This window comes from Coregonus clupeaformis, chromosome 20 (genome assembly GCF_020615455.1).
Source record: "Coregonus clupeaformis isolate EN_2021a chromosome 20, ASM2061545v1, whole genome shotgun sequence".
NCBI lineage: Eukaryota > Metazoa > Chordata > Actinopteri > Salmoniformes > Salmonidae > Coregonus > Coregonus clupeaformis.
Window position 1 is genome coordinate 50,795,572 of NC_059211.1, and position 11,701 is coordinate 50,807,272.

Here is an 11,701-nt window from a genome sequence, read left to right on the forward strand (position 1 = left end):
TTGAGGTAGATACACAACATGTATGTGGACACCTGCTCATCGAACATCTCAATTACAAAATCATGGGCATTAATATGGAGTTGGTCCCCCCTTTTGCTGCTATAACAGCCTCCACTCTTCTGGGAAGGCTTTCCACTAAATGTTGGAACATTGCTGCGGAGACTTGCTTCCATTCAGACACAAGAGCATTAGTGGGGTCGGGCACTGATGTTGGGCGATTAGGCCTGGCTCGCAGTCGGCGTTCCAATTCATCCCAAAGCCTATAGGCTTTAGCACAGTGTGGATGTTGCCTGTAATCCATGGCTTCTGGTTGGGATATGTATGTACGGTCACTGTGGGGACTACATCATCGATGCATTTATTAATGAAGCCGGTGACTGTGTGTGGAGTAAAGGTGATCTAGAGTTTTTTAGCCTCTAATTGCACAGGCGAAATGCTTGTAAAAATGAGGTAAGACGGATTTCAGTTTCCCTGCATTAAAATCACCGGCCACTAGGAGCGCCGCCTCTGGATGGGCATTTTCTTATATTTTTACATTTTAGTCACTTAGCAGACGCTCTTATCCAGAGCGACTTACATGAGCAATTAGGGTTAAGTGCCTTGCTTAAGGGCACATCGACAGATTTTTCACCTAGTCTTGTTTGCTTATGGCCCTATACAGCTCGTTGAGTGCGGTCTTAGTGCCAGCATCGGTTTGTGGTGGTAAATAGACAGCCATGAAAAAGATGAAAACTCTTGGTAAATAGTATGGTCTTCAGCTTATCATGAGGTATTCTATTTCCGGCGAGCAAAACCTATTCAATACATAAACTCAGGCGAGCAAAACCAATGAACTATTATCAAATGCGAATGAACATAATCATCATACATTCTTTATTTGAGTGTGTACTTTTCATCTTTCCCTTTGTCTTTCTCGTTCAAAGCATAAGTGGACAGAGCAGAGTTTTAGGGGTTAGACTAAAAGGCAGGAGCGTTTTACGGGTTAGACTAAAAGGCAGGAGCGTTTTAAGGGTTAGACTAAAAGGCAGGAGCGTTTTAAGGGTTAGACTAAAAGGCAGGAGCGTTTTAAGGGTTAGACTAAAAGGCAGGAGCGTTTTAAGGGTTAGACTAAAAGGCAGGAGCGTTTTAAGGGTTAGACTAAAAGGCAGGAGCGTTTTAAGGGTTAGACTAAAAGGCAGGAGCGTTTTAAGGGTTAGACTAAAAGGCAGGAGCGTTTTAAGGGTTAGACTAAAAGGCAGGAGCGTTTTAAGGGTTAGACTAAAAGGCAGGAACGTTTAAGGGTTAGACTAAAAGGCAGGAGCGTTTTAAGGGTTAGACTAAAAGGCAGGAGCGTTTTAAGGGTTAGACTAAAAGGCAGGAGCGTTTTAAGGGTTAGACTAAAAGGCAGGAGCGTTTTAAGGGTTAGACTAAAAGGCAGGAGCGTTTTAAGGGTTAGACTAAAAGGCAGGAGCGTTTTAAGGGTTAGACTAAAAGGCAGGAGCGTTTTACGGGTTAGACTAAAAGGCAGGAGCGTTTTACGGGTTAGACTAAAAGGCAGGAGCGTTTTAAGGGTTCCCACGGGGCGGCCAGAGTCAGTCAAGTGTGTCAGAGGTGTCAGAGGAGCACTTCCTGTGCACCAGCCGATAAAACACTCCACTTCCTGCTCTGCACTCTATAAAACATACGACTTCCTATCCCACTGCCCAGGGCCACGGCAAGCTGATTTATTAAGGCTAACACACAGAGGTATGTGAATGAGAAGTCTCTTTGTGTGTGTGTGTGGGTGTGTGTGTGTGTGTGTGTGTGTGTCTATGTGTATGTCTATGTGTGTGTATGTGTCTGTGTGTGTGTGTGTGTGTGTCTCTGTGTGTCTGTGTCTGTTTCTCTGTGTGTGTGTGTCTCTGTCTGTGTATGTGTGTATGTCTCTGTGTGTGTATGTGTATGTCTCTGTCTGTGTCTGTTTCTCTGTGTGTGTGTGTCTCTGTCTGTGTATGTGTGTATGTCTCTGTGTGTGTGTATGTGTGTGTGTGTATGTCTCTGTGTGTGTCTGTTTCTGTAAGTGTGTGTGTGTGTGTCTCTATGGCTGCAACAGTTTCTCTACACTAGAGGTCTGTGTGGGACTGATTTCTTCATACCCACCCGCCCGCACCCGCAGCTTTCATACCCACCCGCCCACTCCTGCAGTCCCACAATGTTATTTTAGGCATATGTGACGCAGCTCACTTGCCAGCCATGGTACCAGAAATGTTGCGCCCTATATAACCTAAGAAATAGGTGAAATTACCAGAGATTGTCACGTGGCCCATTATATTAGGCCATCAGTATTTCTGGGCTATATCAGCTAATAGGCTAGACATAGTTTGAAGAGAGCAGAGTTGGAGAGAGAGGTGACACTTTATCTTGAGCTACGTTTTATAGCCTATTGTCCCTAATGGGACAATTTTAGGCCTCCGGAGTGGCGCAGCGGTCTAAGGCACTGCATCGCAGTGCTTGAGGCGTCACTACAGACCCGGGTTCGATCCCAGGCTGTGTCGTGACCGGGAGTCCCATAGGACGGCGCACAATTGGCCCAGCGTTGGCCGGGGGGGGGCTTTACTTGGCTCATCACACTCTAGCGACTCCTTGTGGCGAGCCAGGCGCCTGCAGGCTGACCTCGGTCGTCAGTTGAACGGTGTTTCCTCTGACACATTGGTGCAGCTGGCTTCCGGGTTAAGCGGGCGGGTGTTAAGGAGCGCGGTTTGGCGCGTCATGTTTCGGAGGATGCATGACTCGACCGCCTCTCCTGAGCCCGTTGGGAAGTTGCAGCGATGAGACAAGATCGTAATTGGATATGACAAAAAAGGGGGTAAAAAAGTTTTTAAAATAAAGAAAACGAGTGGGATGATTTTCAAACAGAGACAAATATGAGCAATATTTATTTCTAGGCAATGTAGTAAACTATAGCCTAATCATATTTAGGAAGTGAATTTCCTTGGAAAGATAACTGCTTAGTACTTCTCCGCCCATGCATAGACTATAGCCTACTGCATTTATATTGAGACCACACGCACCTGAACTGGCTACTGAACTGGAAGCAGCAAGAATGATGAGAGCGGAAACTTATAGGATATAGTCAACCTTTTTGGAGCGGGACGATATGTAGGCAGTGACAAATAAATTGGTAAACAATATTTTTTGAAAAGGAAAAGGCTCACCATGGTAACCTATGCGCACGTTGCACTGTTTCCTTTTCAATGATGATCGAATTTTTGGATCAGCTTTAATATTTCAGATAGATTGTAACTTCCATCAATGTAATTGTCTGCATCACTTCCAATCCCCCCTATGTTTTTTTTCTCGCAAATATACACTGCTCAAAAAAATTAAGGGAACACTTAAACAACACAATATAACTCCAAGTCAATCACACTTCTGTGAAATCAAACTGTCCACTTAGGAAGCAACACTGATTGACAATACATTTCACATGCTGTTGTGCAAATGGAATAGACAACAGGTGGAAATTATAGGCAATTAGCAAGACACCCCAATAAAGGACTGGTTTTGCAGGTGGTGACCACAGACCACTTCTCAGTTCCTATGCTTCCTGGCTGATGTTTTGGTCACTTTTGAATGCTGGCGGTGCTTTCACTCTAGTGGTAGCATGAGACGGAGTCTACAACCCACACAAGTGGCTCAGGTAGTGCAGCTCATCCAGGATGGCACATCAATGCGAGCTGTGGCAAGAAGGTTTGCTGTGTCTGTTAGCGTAGTGTCCAGAGCATGGAGGAGCTACCAGGAGACGTGGAGGAGGCCGTAGGAGGGCAACAACCCAGCAGCAGGACTGCTACCGCCGCCTTTGTGCAAGGAGGAGCAGGAGGAGCACTGCCAGAGCCCTGCAAAATGACCTCCAGCAGGCCACAAATGTGCATGTGTCTGCTCAAACGGTCAGAAACAGACTCCAGAAACAGACTCTATGAGGGCCCGACGTCCACAGGTGGGAGTTGTGCTTACAGCCCAACACCATGCAGGACGTTTGGCATTTGCCAGAGAACACCAAGATTGACAAATTCGCCACTGGCGCCCTGTGCTCTTCACAGATGAAAGCAGGTTCACACTGAGCACATGTGACAGACATGACAGAGTCTGGAGATGCCGCGGAGAACGTTCTGCTGCCTGCAACATCCTCCAGCATGACCGGTTTGGCGGTGGGTCAGTCATGGTGTGGGGTGGCATTTCTTTGGGGGGCCGCACAGCCCTCCATGTGCTCGCCAGAGGTAGCCTGACTGCCATTAGGTACCGAGATGAGATCCTCAGACCCCTTGTGAGACCATATGCTGGTGCGGTTGGCCCTGGGTTCCTCCTAATGCAAGACAATGCTAGACCTCATGTGGCTGGAGTGTGTCAGCAGTTCCTGCAAGAGGAAGGCATTGATGCTATGGACTGGCCCGCCCGTTCCCCAGGCCTGAATCCAATTGAGCACATCTGGGACATCATGTCTCGCTCCATCCACCAACGCCACGTTGCACCACAGACTGTCCAGGAGTTGGCGGATGCTTTAGTCCAGGTCTGGGAGGAGATCCCTCAGGAGACCATCCGCCACCTCATCAGGAGCATGCCCAGGCGTTGTAGGGAGGTCATACAGGCACGTGGAGGCCACACACACTACTGAGCCTCATTTTGACTTGTTTTAAGGACATTACATCAAAGTTGGATCAGCCTGTAGTGTGGTTTTCCACTTTAATTTTGAGGGTGACTCCAAATCCAGACCTCCATGGGTTGATAAATTTGATTTCCATTGATAATTTTTGTGTGATTTTGTTGTCAGCACATTCAACTATGTAAAGAAAAAAGTATTTAATGAGATTATTTCATTCATTCAGATCTAGGATGTGTTATTTTAGTGTTCCCTTTATTTTTTTGAGCAGTGTATTACACCTGATCTTTCTTGAATAAGTTTCTCAATTTCTTTTTGTTTTTCCTCTAATTTATTCTGAGCCTCTATGTTACAGTTTTTATTGCCATCTATCTGTTCTGTTAGACCTTCTATTTCCTTTGTTAGTGTGGACTCTTTTGACCTAAATTGCTTTTGTTTTCGAGATGAGTACTGAATTGCATGGCCTCTAAGGGCACATTTAAAGGTGTCCCATACAATAAGGGGATTTGCTGTACCTATGTTATGTCGGGGAAAAAAACAGTTATAAATTCCTCTGTCCTAGTTAAAAACAAAAAATTTCCAATATCCTAGCCCACGTGGAAATTCAGTAAGAGTAATGTATATGCCAATTATATGATGGTCCGACCGCATTCTGTCCCCTATCAACACTTTTAAAACTTTTGGTGCCAACGAAAATGACATAAGAAAGAAGTCAAGACGACTAGCTTGATTGAGTCTCCGCCATGTATATCTCACTAGATCAGGATATTTAAGCCTCCATATATCAACTAGTTCTAATGTATCCATGACATTCACGATTTCCTTAAGAGCATGAGGGTGATTGTTTGTAGTGTGATTTCCTTTACGGTCCATTGAGCTATTTAAAAACGGTATTATAATCTCCCACCATAATAATAGAGTCTTGAATTGCTTGCAGAGTTGATAATGTATTATATATATTGTCAAAGAAGTGTGGATCATCATTATTTGGTCCGTAAAGGTTATTGAGCCATAGCTGTTTATGGTCCAATAACATATTTCAAATAATCCATCTACCTTGCGTATCTGTTTGGACAATTTGCACATTCGAATCGAAATTACTGTTAATTAATATCATCACCCCTTTTGAGTTTCTTTGCCCATGGGAGAAGTATATTTCGCCCCCATTCCTTTTTTCCACGCAACTTCATCTAGAATTGTTGAATGAGTTTCCTGTAAACAATAGATATTATATTCCTTCTCTTTGAGCCATGTAAATATTGTTATTCTTTTGTTATTATCTGCTAAGCCAATACAATTATAACTGGCTATACTTATTTCACCACATACCATAATGGGAGACAAGTTTGAAATCTATTTATCATTATATATGTTTGTAAATTTACCAATAAAAAATACCATAGCGATTGACTGTCCATGATATAGCTGTACCATGATATTTGCTACTAAGTAACACTCCAATTGTTCTCCACTAATTCCCCCGCTAAAGCCCCTCCCCATCCCAAGTTGGGCCGTCATCCCAGTGTTCAGCATACCACCCTTGTCCCCCCGAATCCCTAGGCCCCCGAGAGGCCAGGACCCAGAACTCCACTTCTTTCCATTATCAATATCTATTTACAGACACCACAGTAAACTATAGCCTAATCATATGTATGTGAATTTCCTTGGAAAGATAACTGCCACGTGCTTCTCCGCCCGTGCATAGGCAGCCTACTCCATTTCATTGAGACCACACATATACTAGCCGCACTTGATCTCACACGCCCAACTAGGAGAGGAGAGGTAGGCCACTTAACGTGAAGCAGTGAATTCTGAGTGTGTGAATAATGTGACAAAGATGTGTTTTTAATACAACAGGAAGGACTAACACATACAAAGCAGAAAGATGACCGTTTCCAAATAATCTGCAGGACAAAAAAAAAAATCATCCCAAAGTTGTCTGTCTGAAAAATGCCTACCGCTCCGCAATGATCGATGGTGGGATCCGCGGGAATGCAGCCCTCTACTTTACACCTTAAAGTCAGGGTTAAGTAACCATTTGGGATTTTAATGTCCTGAGGAATACAAGCTACATTTCTATGTTCAACGACAGATGAAGGACTCATCCATCTCTACACAGGAGGCTTGTTCCAAGTCAACATCCCTTACCTTTGTACCACCTGATCTCCGGCTGGGGGATCCCAGAGGCAGAGCATGCCAAGATGGTGGTTTCCCCTAGACCAATCAGAATCTCACTCAGCACCACAATCACCACGGGGGACTCTGGGAGAAGACAAGAGACCAGGGGGGTGACAGTGTGAGAGAGGGAGACTGACAGCGCACAACACAGGTTAAAGGAGTCTGTCAGTCCGTCTGCATGTCTGTTGTGTCCTACTCACCGATATAGGTGAGGATGGATGTCTGTGTGTCTGTCCCAGCCAGGTTGCTGGCCAGACAGCCGTACACTCCAGCATCCTTCTGTTCCATGTTCCTGATGAGCAGACTCCCATCAGGGGTCATCCTGTGTCTGCACAGGGGCCGGAGGTCAAAGGGTTAATACATATTAACACACATAAACCTCCTTTACACACACCTGTAATAACACAGCAACAAAGTAGCAACACAGACAACACTCCATGAAGTACATTAGCACACAGTCATCTGAAGATCCCTAGCAACAGCTCGGACTAAATTATTTAGTTATTTGGTAAATGTAAGCGCCACCAAAGCACGATAACCCTTGAGCCTTGAGCACCACAATAGACAAAACAAACACAAGACACAGCAGCCTTCTGCCACCCCTGACCTGCGTGACCTGTGTGAGAGGTGAAAGGCTGTGACCTCACCCGCTGGAACCCATGAGGAACATGTCATTGTGTGTCCAGACCAGGTGGGGGGCGGGGTAACCTCTGGCCGAGCACCTGATCCTCACTTCCTGTCCCGTGGTAAAGGTCTGGTTCCGGGGGTCCACTGACACCTTGGGGGGCTCTGGAAGACAGGAGGGGGTCAGAGGTCACAGCAACATGAACATACTTAAATCATCTGGTTCAATAATGATGGCTACCATCAAAGATCAATTCATATGATCCACTGACCAAATTTACATTGTACAGTGGCTTGCGAAAGTATTCACCCCCCTTTTTCCTATTTTGTTGCCTTACAACCTGGAATTAAAATGGATTTTATGGCGGTTTGTATCATTTGATTTACACAACATGCCTACCACTTTGAAGATGCAAAATATTTTTTATTGTGAAACAAACAAGAAATAAGACAAAAAAAACAGAAAACTTTAGCATGCATAACAATTCACCCCCCCAAAGTCAATACTTTGTAGAGCCACCTTTTGCAGCAATTACAGCTGCAAGTCTCTTGGGGTATGTCTCTATAAGCTTGGCACATCTAGCCACTGGTATTTTTTGCCCATTCTTCAAGGCAAAACTGCTCCAGCTCCTTCAAGTTGGATGGGTTCCGCTGGTATACAGTAATCTTTAAGTCATACCACAGATTCTCAATTGGATTGAGGTCTGGGCTTTGACTAGGCCATTCCAAGACATCTAAATGTTACCCCTTAAACCACTCGAGTGTTGCTTTAGCAGTATGCTTAGGGTCATTGTCCTGCTGGAAGGTGAACCTCCGTCCCAGTCTCAAATCTCTGGAAGACTGAAACAGGTTTCCCTCAAGAATTTCCCTGTATTTAGCGCCATCCATTATTCCTTCAATTCTGACCAGTTTCCCAGTCCCTGCCAATGAAAAACATCCCCATAGCATGATGCTGCCACCACCATGCTTCACTGTAGGGATGGTGTTCTCGGGGTGATGAGAGGTGTTGGGTTTGCGCCAGACATAGCGTTTTCCTTTATGGCCAAAAAGCTCAATTTTAGTCTCATCTGACCAGAGTACCTTCTTCCATATGTTTGGGGAGTCTCCCACATGCCTTTTGGCGAACACCAAAAGGCCTCTCTGATTAATGCCCTCCTTCCTGGTCCGTGAGTTTTGGTGGGCGGCCCTCTCTTGGCAGGTTTGTTGTGGTGCCATATTCTTTCAATGTTTTAATAATGGATTTAATGGTGCTCCGTGGGATGTTCAAAGTTTCAGATATTTTTTTATAACCCAACCCTGATCTGTACTTCTCCACAACTTTGTCCCTGACCTGTTTGGAGAGCTCCTTGGTCTTCATGGTGCCGCTTGCTTGGTGGTGCCCCTTGCTTAGTGGTGTTTCAGACTCTGGGGCCTTTCAGAACAGGTGTATATATACACTGAGATCATGTGACAGATCATGTGACACTTAGATTGCACACAGGTGGACTTTATTTAACTAATTATGTGACTTCTGAAGGTAATTGGTTGCACCAGATCTTATTTAGGGGGCTTCATAGCAAAGGGGGTGAATACATATGCACGCACCCCTTTTCCGTTATTTATTTTTTAGAATTTTTTGAAACAAGTTATTTTTTTCATTTCACTTCACCAATTTGGATTATTTTGTGTATGTCCATTACATGAAATCCAAATAAAAATATTTTTAAATTACAGGTTGTAATGCAACAAAATAGGAAAAACGCCAAGGGGGATGAATACTTTTGCAAGACACTGTATATCTTTACAGTTGAAGGTGAGTCTAACTTGCACAGTGGTTTGTGTTGTGATGAAAGCACGTTGTCAGGCACGTGCACAGATAGGGGTCAACCTGTGACTAGCACCCGCCCCTTTTCCCTCCCACTTGCCAAGTGCCTTTTTGGGTGGTGGTATAATTATACTTTTTTTGTATACAGTTTTTGTCGCTGTTGTTCTGAACACACTGCCCCAAAGTCATCGTGTCGTTCTCAAGTTTGCCACCCCCCACCACTACCCCGTCCGTTGGTCTGCCCTGTACGGAGCTCACGTGCGCCCGGTTGTGCCTTTTTCCCAGTCTGCCCTGTATGGAGATTGCATGTGCCCGGTATCCAAGCATGCATGGCTTGAAATGCGGTAATAGAAATAGAATCAGAGCCGCGGGATTCTCTGGGTTCTGGAGGTGCTGCAGCACCCCTGATAAATGTAAATACACTTGCCAAAGTTATAGAATTACTGCTGTCTGTTCAGAAAGAAATGAAATCATTCAGCATAGCCTACTACACCATAAGTAGGTATATAATTTAACCACAGAGGATCAATAGCTCCTTTAAGAAAATAGCGTACCGGGCCTCCCGAGTGGCGCAGCGGTCTAAGGCACTGCATCGCCTCTACTCTACTGCTCTATGCCACTGCGCAAATGCGATGATACGCATACAATGCTTAATTATAAAGGTACTTCAGAGCTCCCCAGGTCACCCCCTCTCACGACCTCAGAGCCCCCCAGGTCACCCCATCAGAGCTCCCCAGGTCACCCCCTCTCACGACCTCAGAGCCCCCCAGGTCACCCCCTCTCACGACCTAAGAGCCCCCCAGGTCACCCCCTCTCATGACCTCAGAGCTCCCCAGGTCACCCCCTCTCACGACCTCAGAGCTCCCCAGGTCACCCCCCTCTCACGACCTCAGAGCTCCCCAGGTCACCCCCCTCTCACGACCTCAGAGCTCCCCAGGTCACCCCCTCTCACGACCTCAGAGCTCCCCAGGTCACCCCCTCTCACGACCTCAGAGCTCCCCAGGTCACCTACTCTCACGACCTCAGTGCCCCCCAGGTCACCTACTCTCACGACCTCAGAGCTCCCCAGGTCACCCCCTCTCACGACCTCAGAGCTCCCCAGGTCACCCCCCTCTCACGCTCACTTTTTGTTCTGGCACATCCTGAATTACAAATGAAGCACTGAACACAGTAGTCTAGACTCTAGCTAACCACCATAAAGGCTATGCAAATATCCACATAAGCCACTAGCCAGCTAGCCATATATGATAAGTTAGAAGATGCTGAATATTAGGCTATATTATCAAGTTATTAGAATTGAAGATAAATCACAATCAGTAAAAAGTTGAATCGAGCTAGCTAACTAGCAGATTCACATCAATCATCAACATAAATGATCAGCTGATATCCTACCCTCTTTTCCCAATGCCCCCGCACATTGACTCTGTACCGGTACCCCCTGTATATAGTCTTGCTAATGTTATTTTACTGCTGCTCTTTAATTATTTTTACTTGTATTTTTCTTAAAAACTGCATTGTTGATTAAGGGCTTGTAAGTGAGCATTTCACTCTAAGGTCTACACCTGTTGTATTCGGCGCATGTGACAAATAAAATGTGATTTGATTTGATCATGTCTTTAGAAGGCACTGTAACTAGCTTGCTGACAGTTTGTGATGAATGAGTGTGTTGCAGAAATAAATAGGCCTATATAAAGACACATATAAGGCTCAGGCAGTTAGAGTAATTAATATCTTGAAATTCATAACATACACATTTTTTGAAAGGGGGGGAGGTCTGAGCACGGCCCTGGATGAAAGGCTAAAGATGATGCAGATATTTAGATTTGGTCTAGCTAGGTGCACAGGCAACAGACTAACCCATACCTCCATGGCCTGATAGAGACCTGCCTAAAGCTTTAGGCCCAGTTGTCACCCTTCTATCTTGTTCACACCTAATAGGTTGTGTTCCTCTGTAGCTCAGCTGGTAGAGCACGGCGCTTGTAACGCAAAGGTAGTTGGTTCGATCCCCGGGAAAAAAATGTATGTATGCACGCATGACTGTAAGTTGCTTTGGATAAAAGCGTCTGCTAAATGGCATATTATTATTAATAGAACATAACAGTTGTATATTCTCTGTAGTGTTCAAACTGCTGCACGTAACTACCACCAGTAATGTTTCACGGAATATCATCGTCATCTCTCTTTTTATTGGTGAAAAAAATAAGGAATATTGATTCCAGACCTTCCCAAAGCCACCCGAATCCGCAAAGATTTTCCAATTGATTCATGATGTGTAACTCATCCCTAAAAGGTTGTGTTTTCCCAATTTTCACCGGCTGCCAAAATAATCTCCAGAGCCCAGTGCGCTCTAGCTCTGAGAAAATCCACAGCAGGCTCCGGACTTCCCAACAAAGAAGACTTACAAGAGGGTTTCCTGTTCTATACAGAACAACGTTCCCATTCTCATTACCATTCTCATTTCCCCTAGGAATTCCCAAGAA

At 45.1% G+C, this 11,701-nt stretch overlaps 1 protein-coding gene across 1 annotated transcript in view; it reads right to left on the reverse strand.

Moving 5' to 3' along the window:
* hmcn1 (hemicentin 1) overlaps window positions 1-11,701 on the reverse strand; it is a 213,524-nt gene that overhangs the window by 125,302 nt on the left and 76,521 nt on the right. The window contains exons 12-14 of the mRNA XM_041838786.2: window positions 7,441-7,582; window positions 6,994-7,121; window positions 6,764-6,877 (exon numbers count right to left, since the gene is read on the reverse strand). Of these exons, the coding sequence (XP_041694720.2) occupies window positions 6,764-6,877; window positions 6,994-7,121; window positions 7,441-7,582 (384 nt within the window). The remainder of the gene's footprint in view (window positions 1-6,763; window positions 6,878-6,993; window positions 7,122-7,440; window positions 7,583-11,701) is intronic.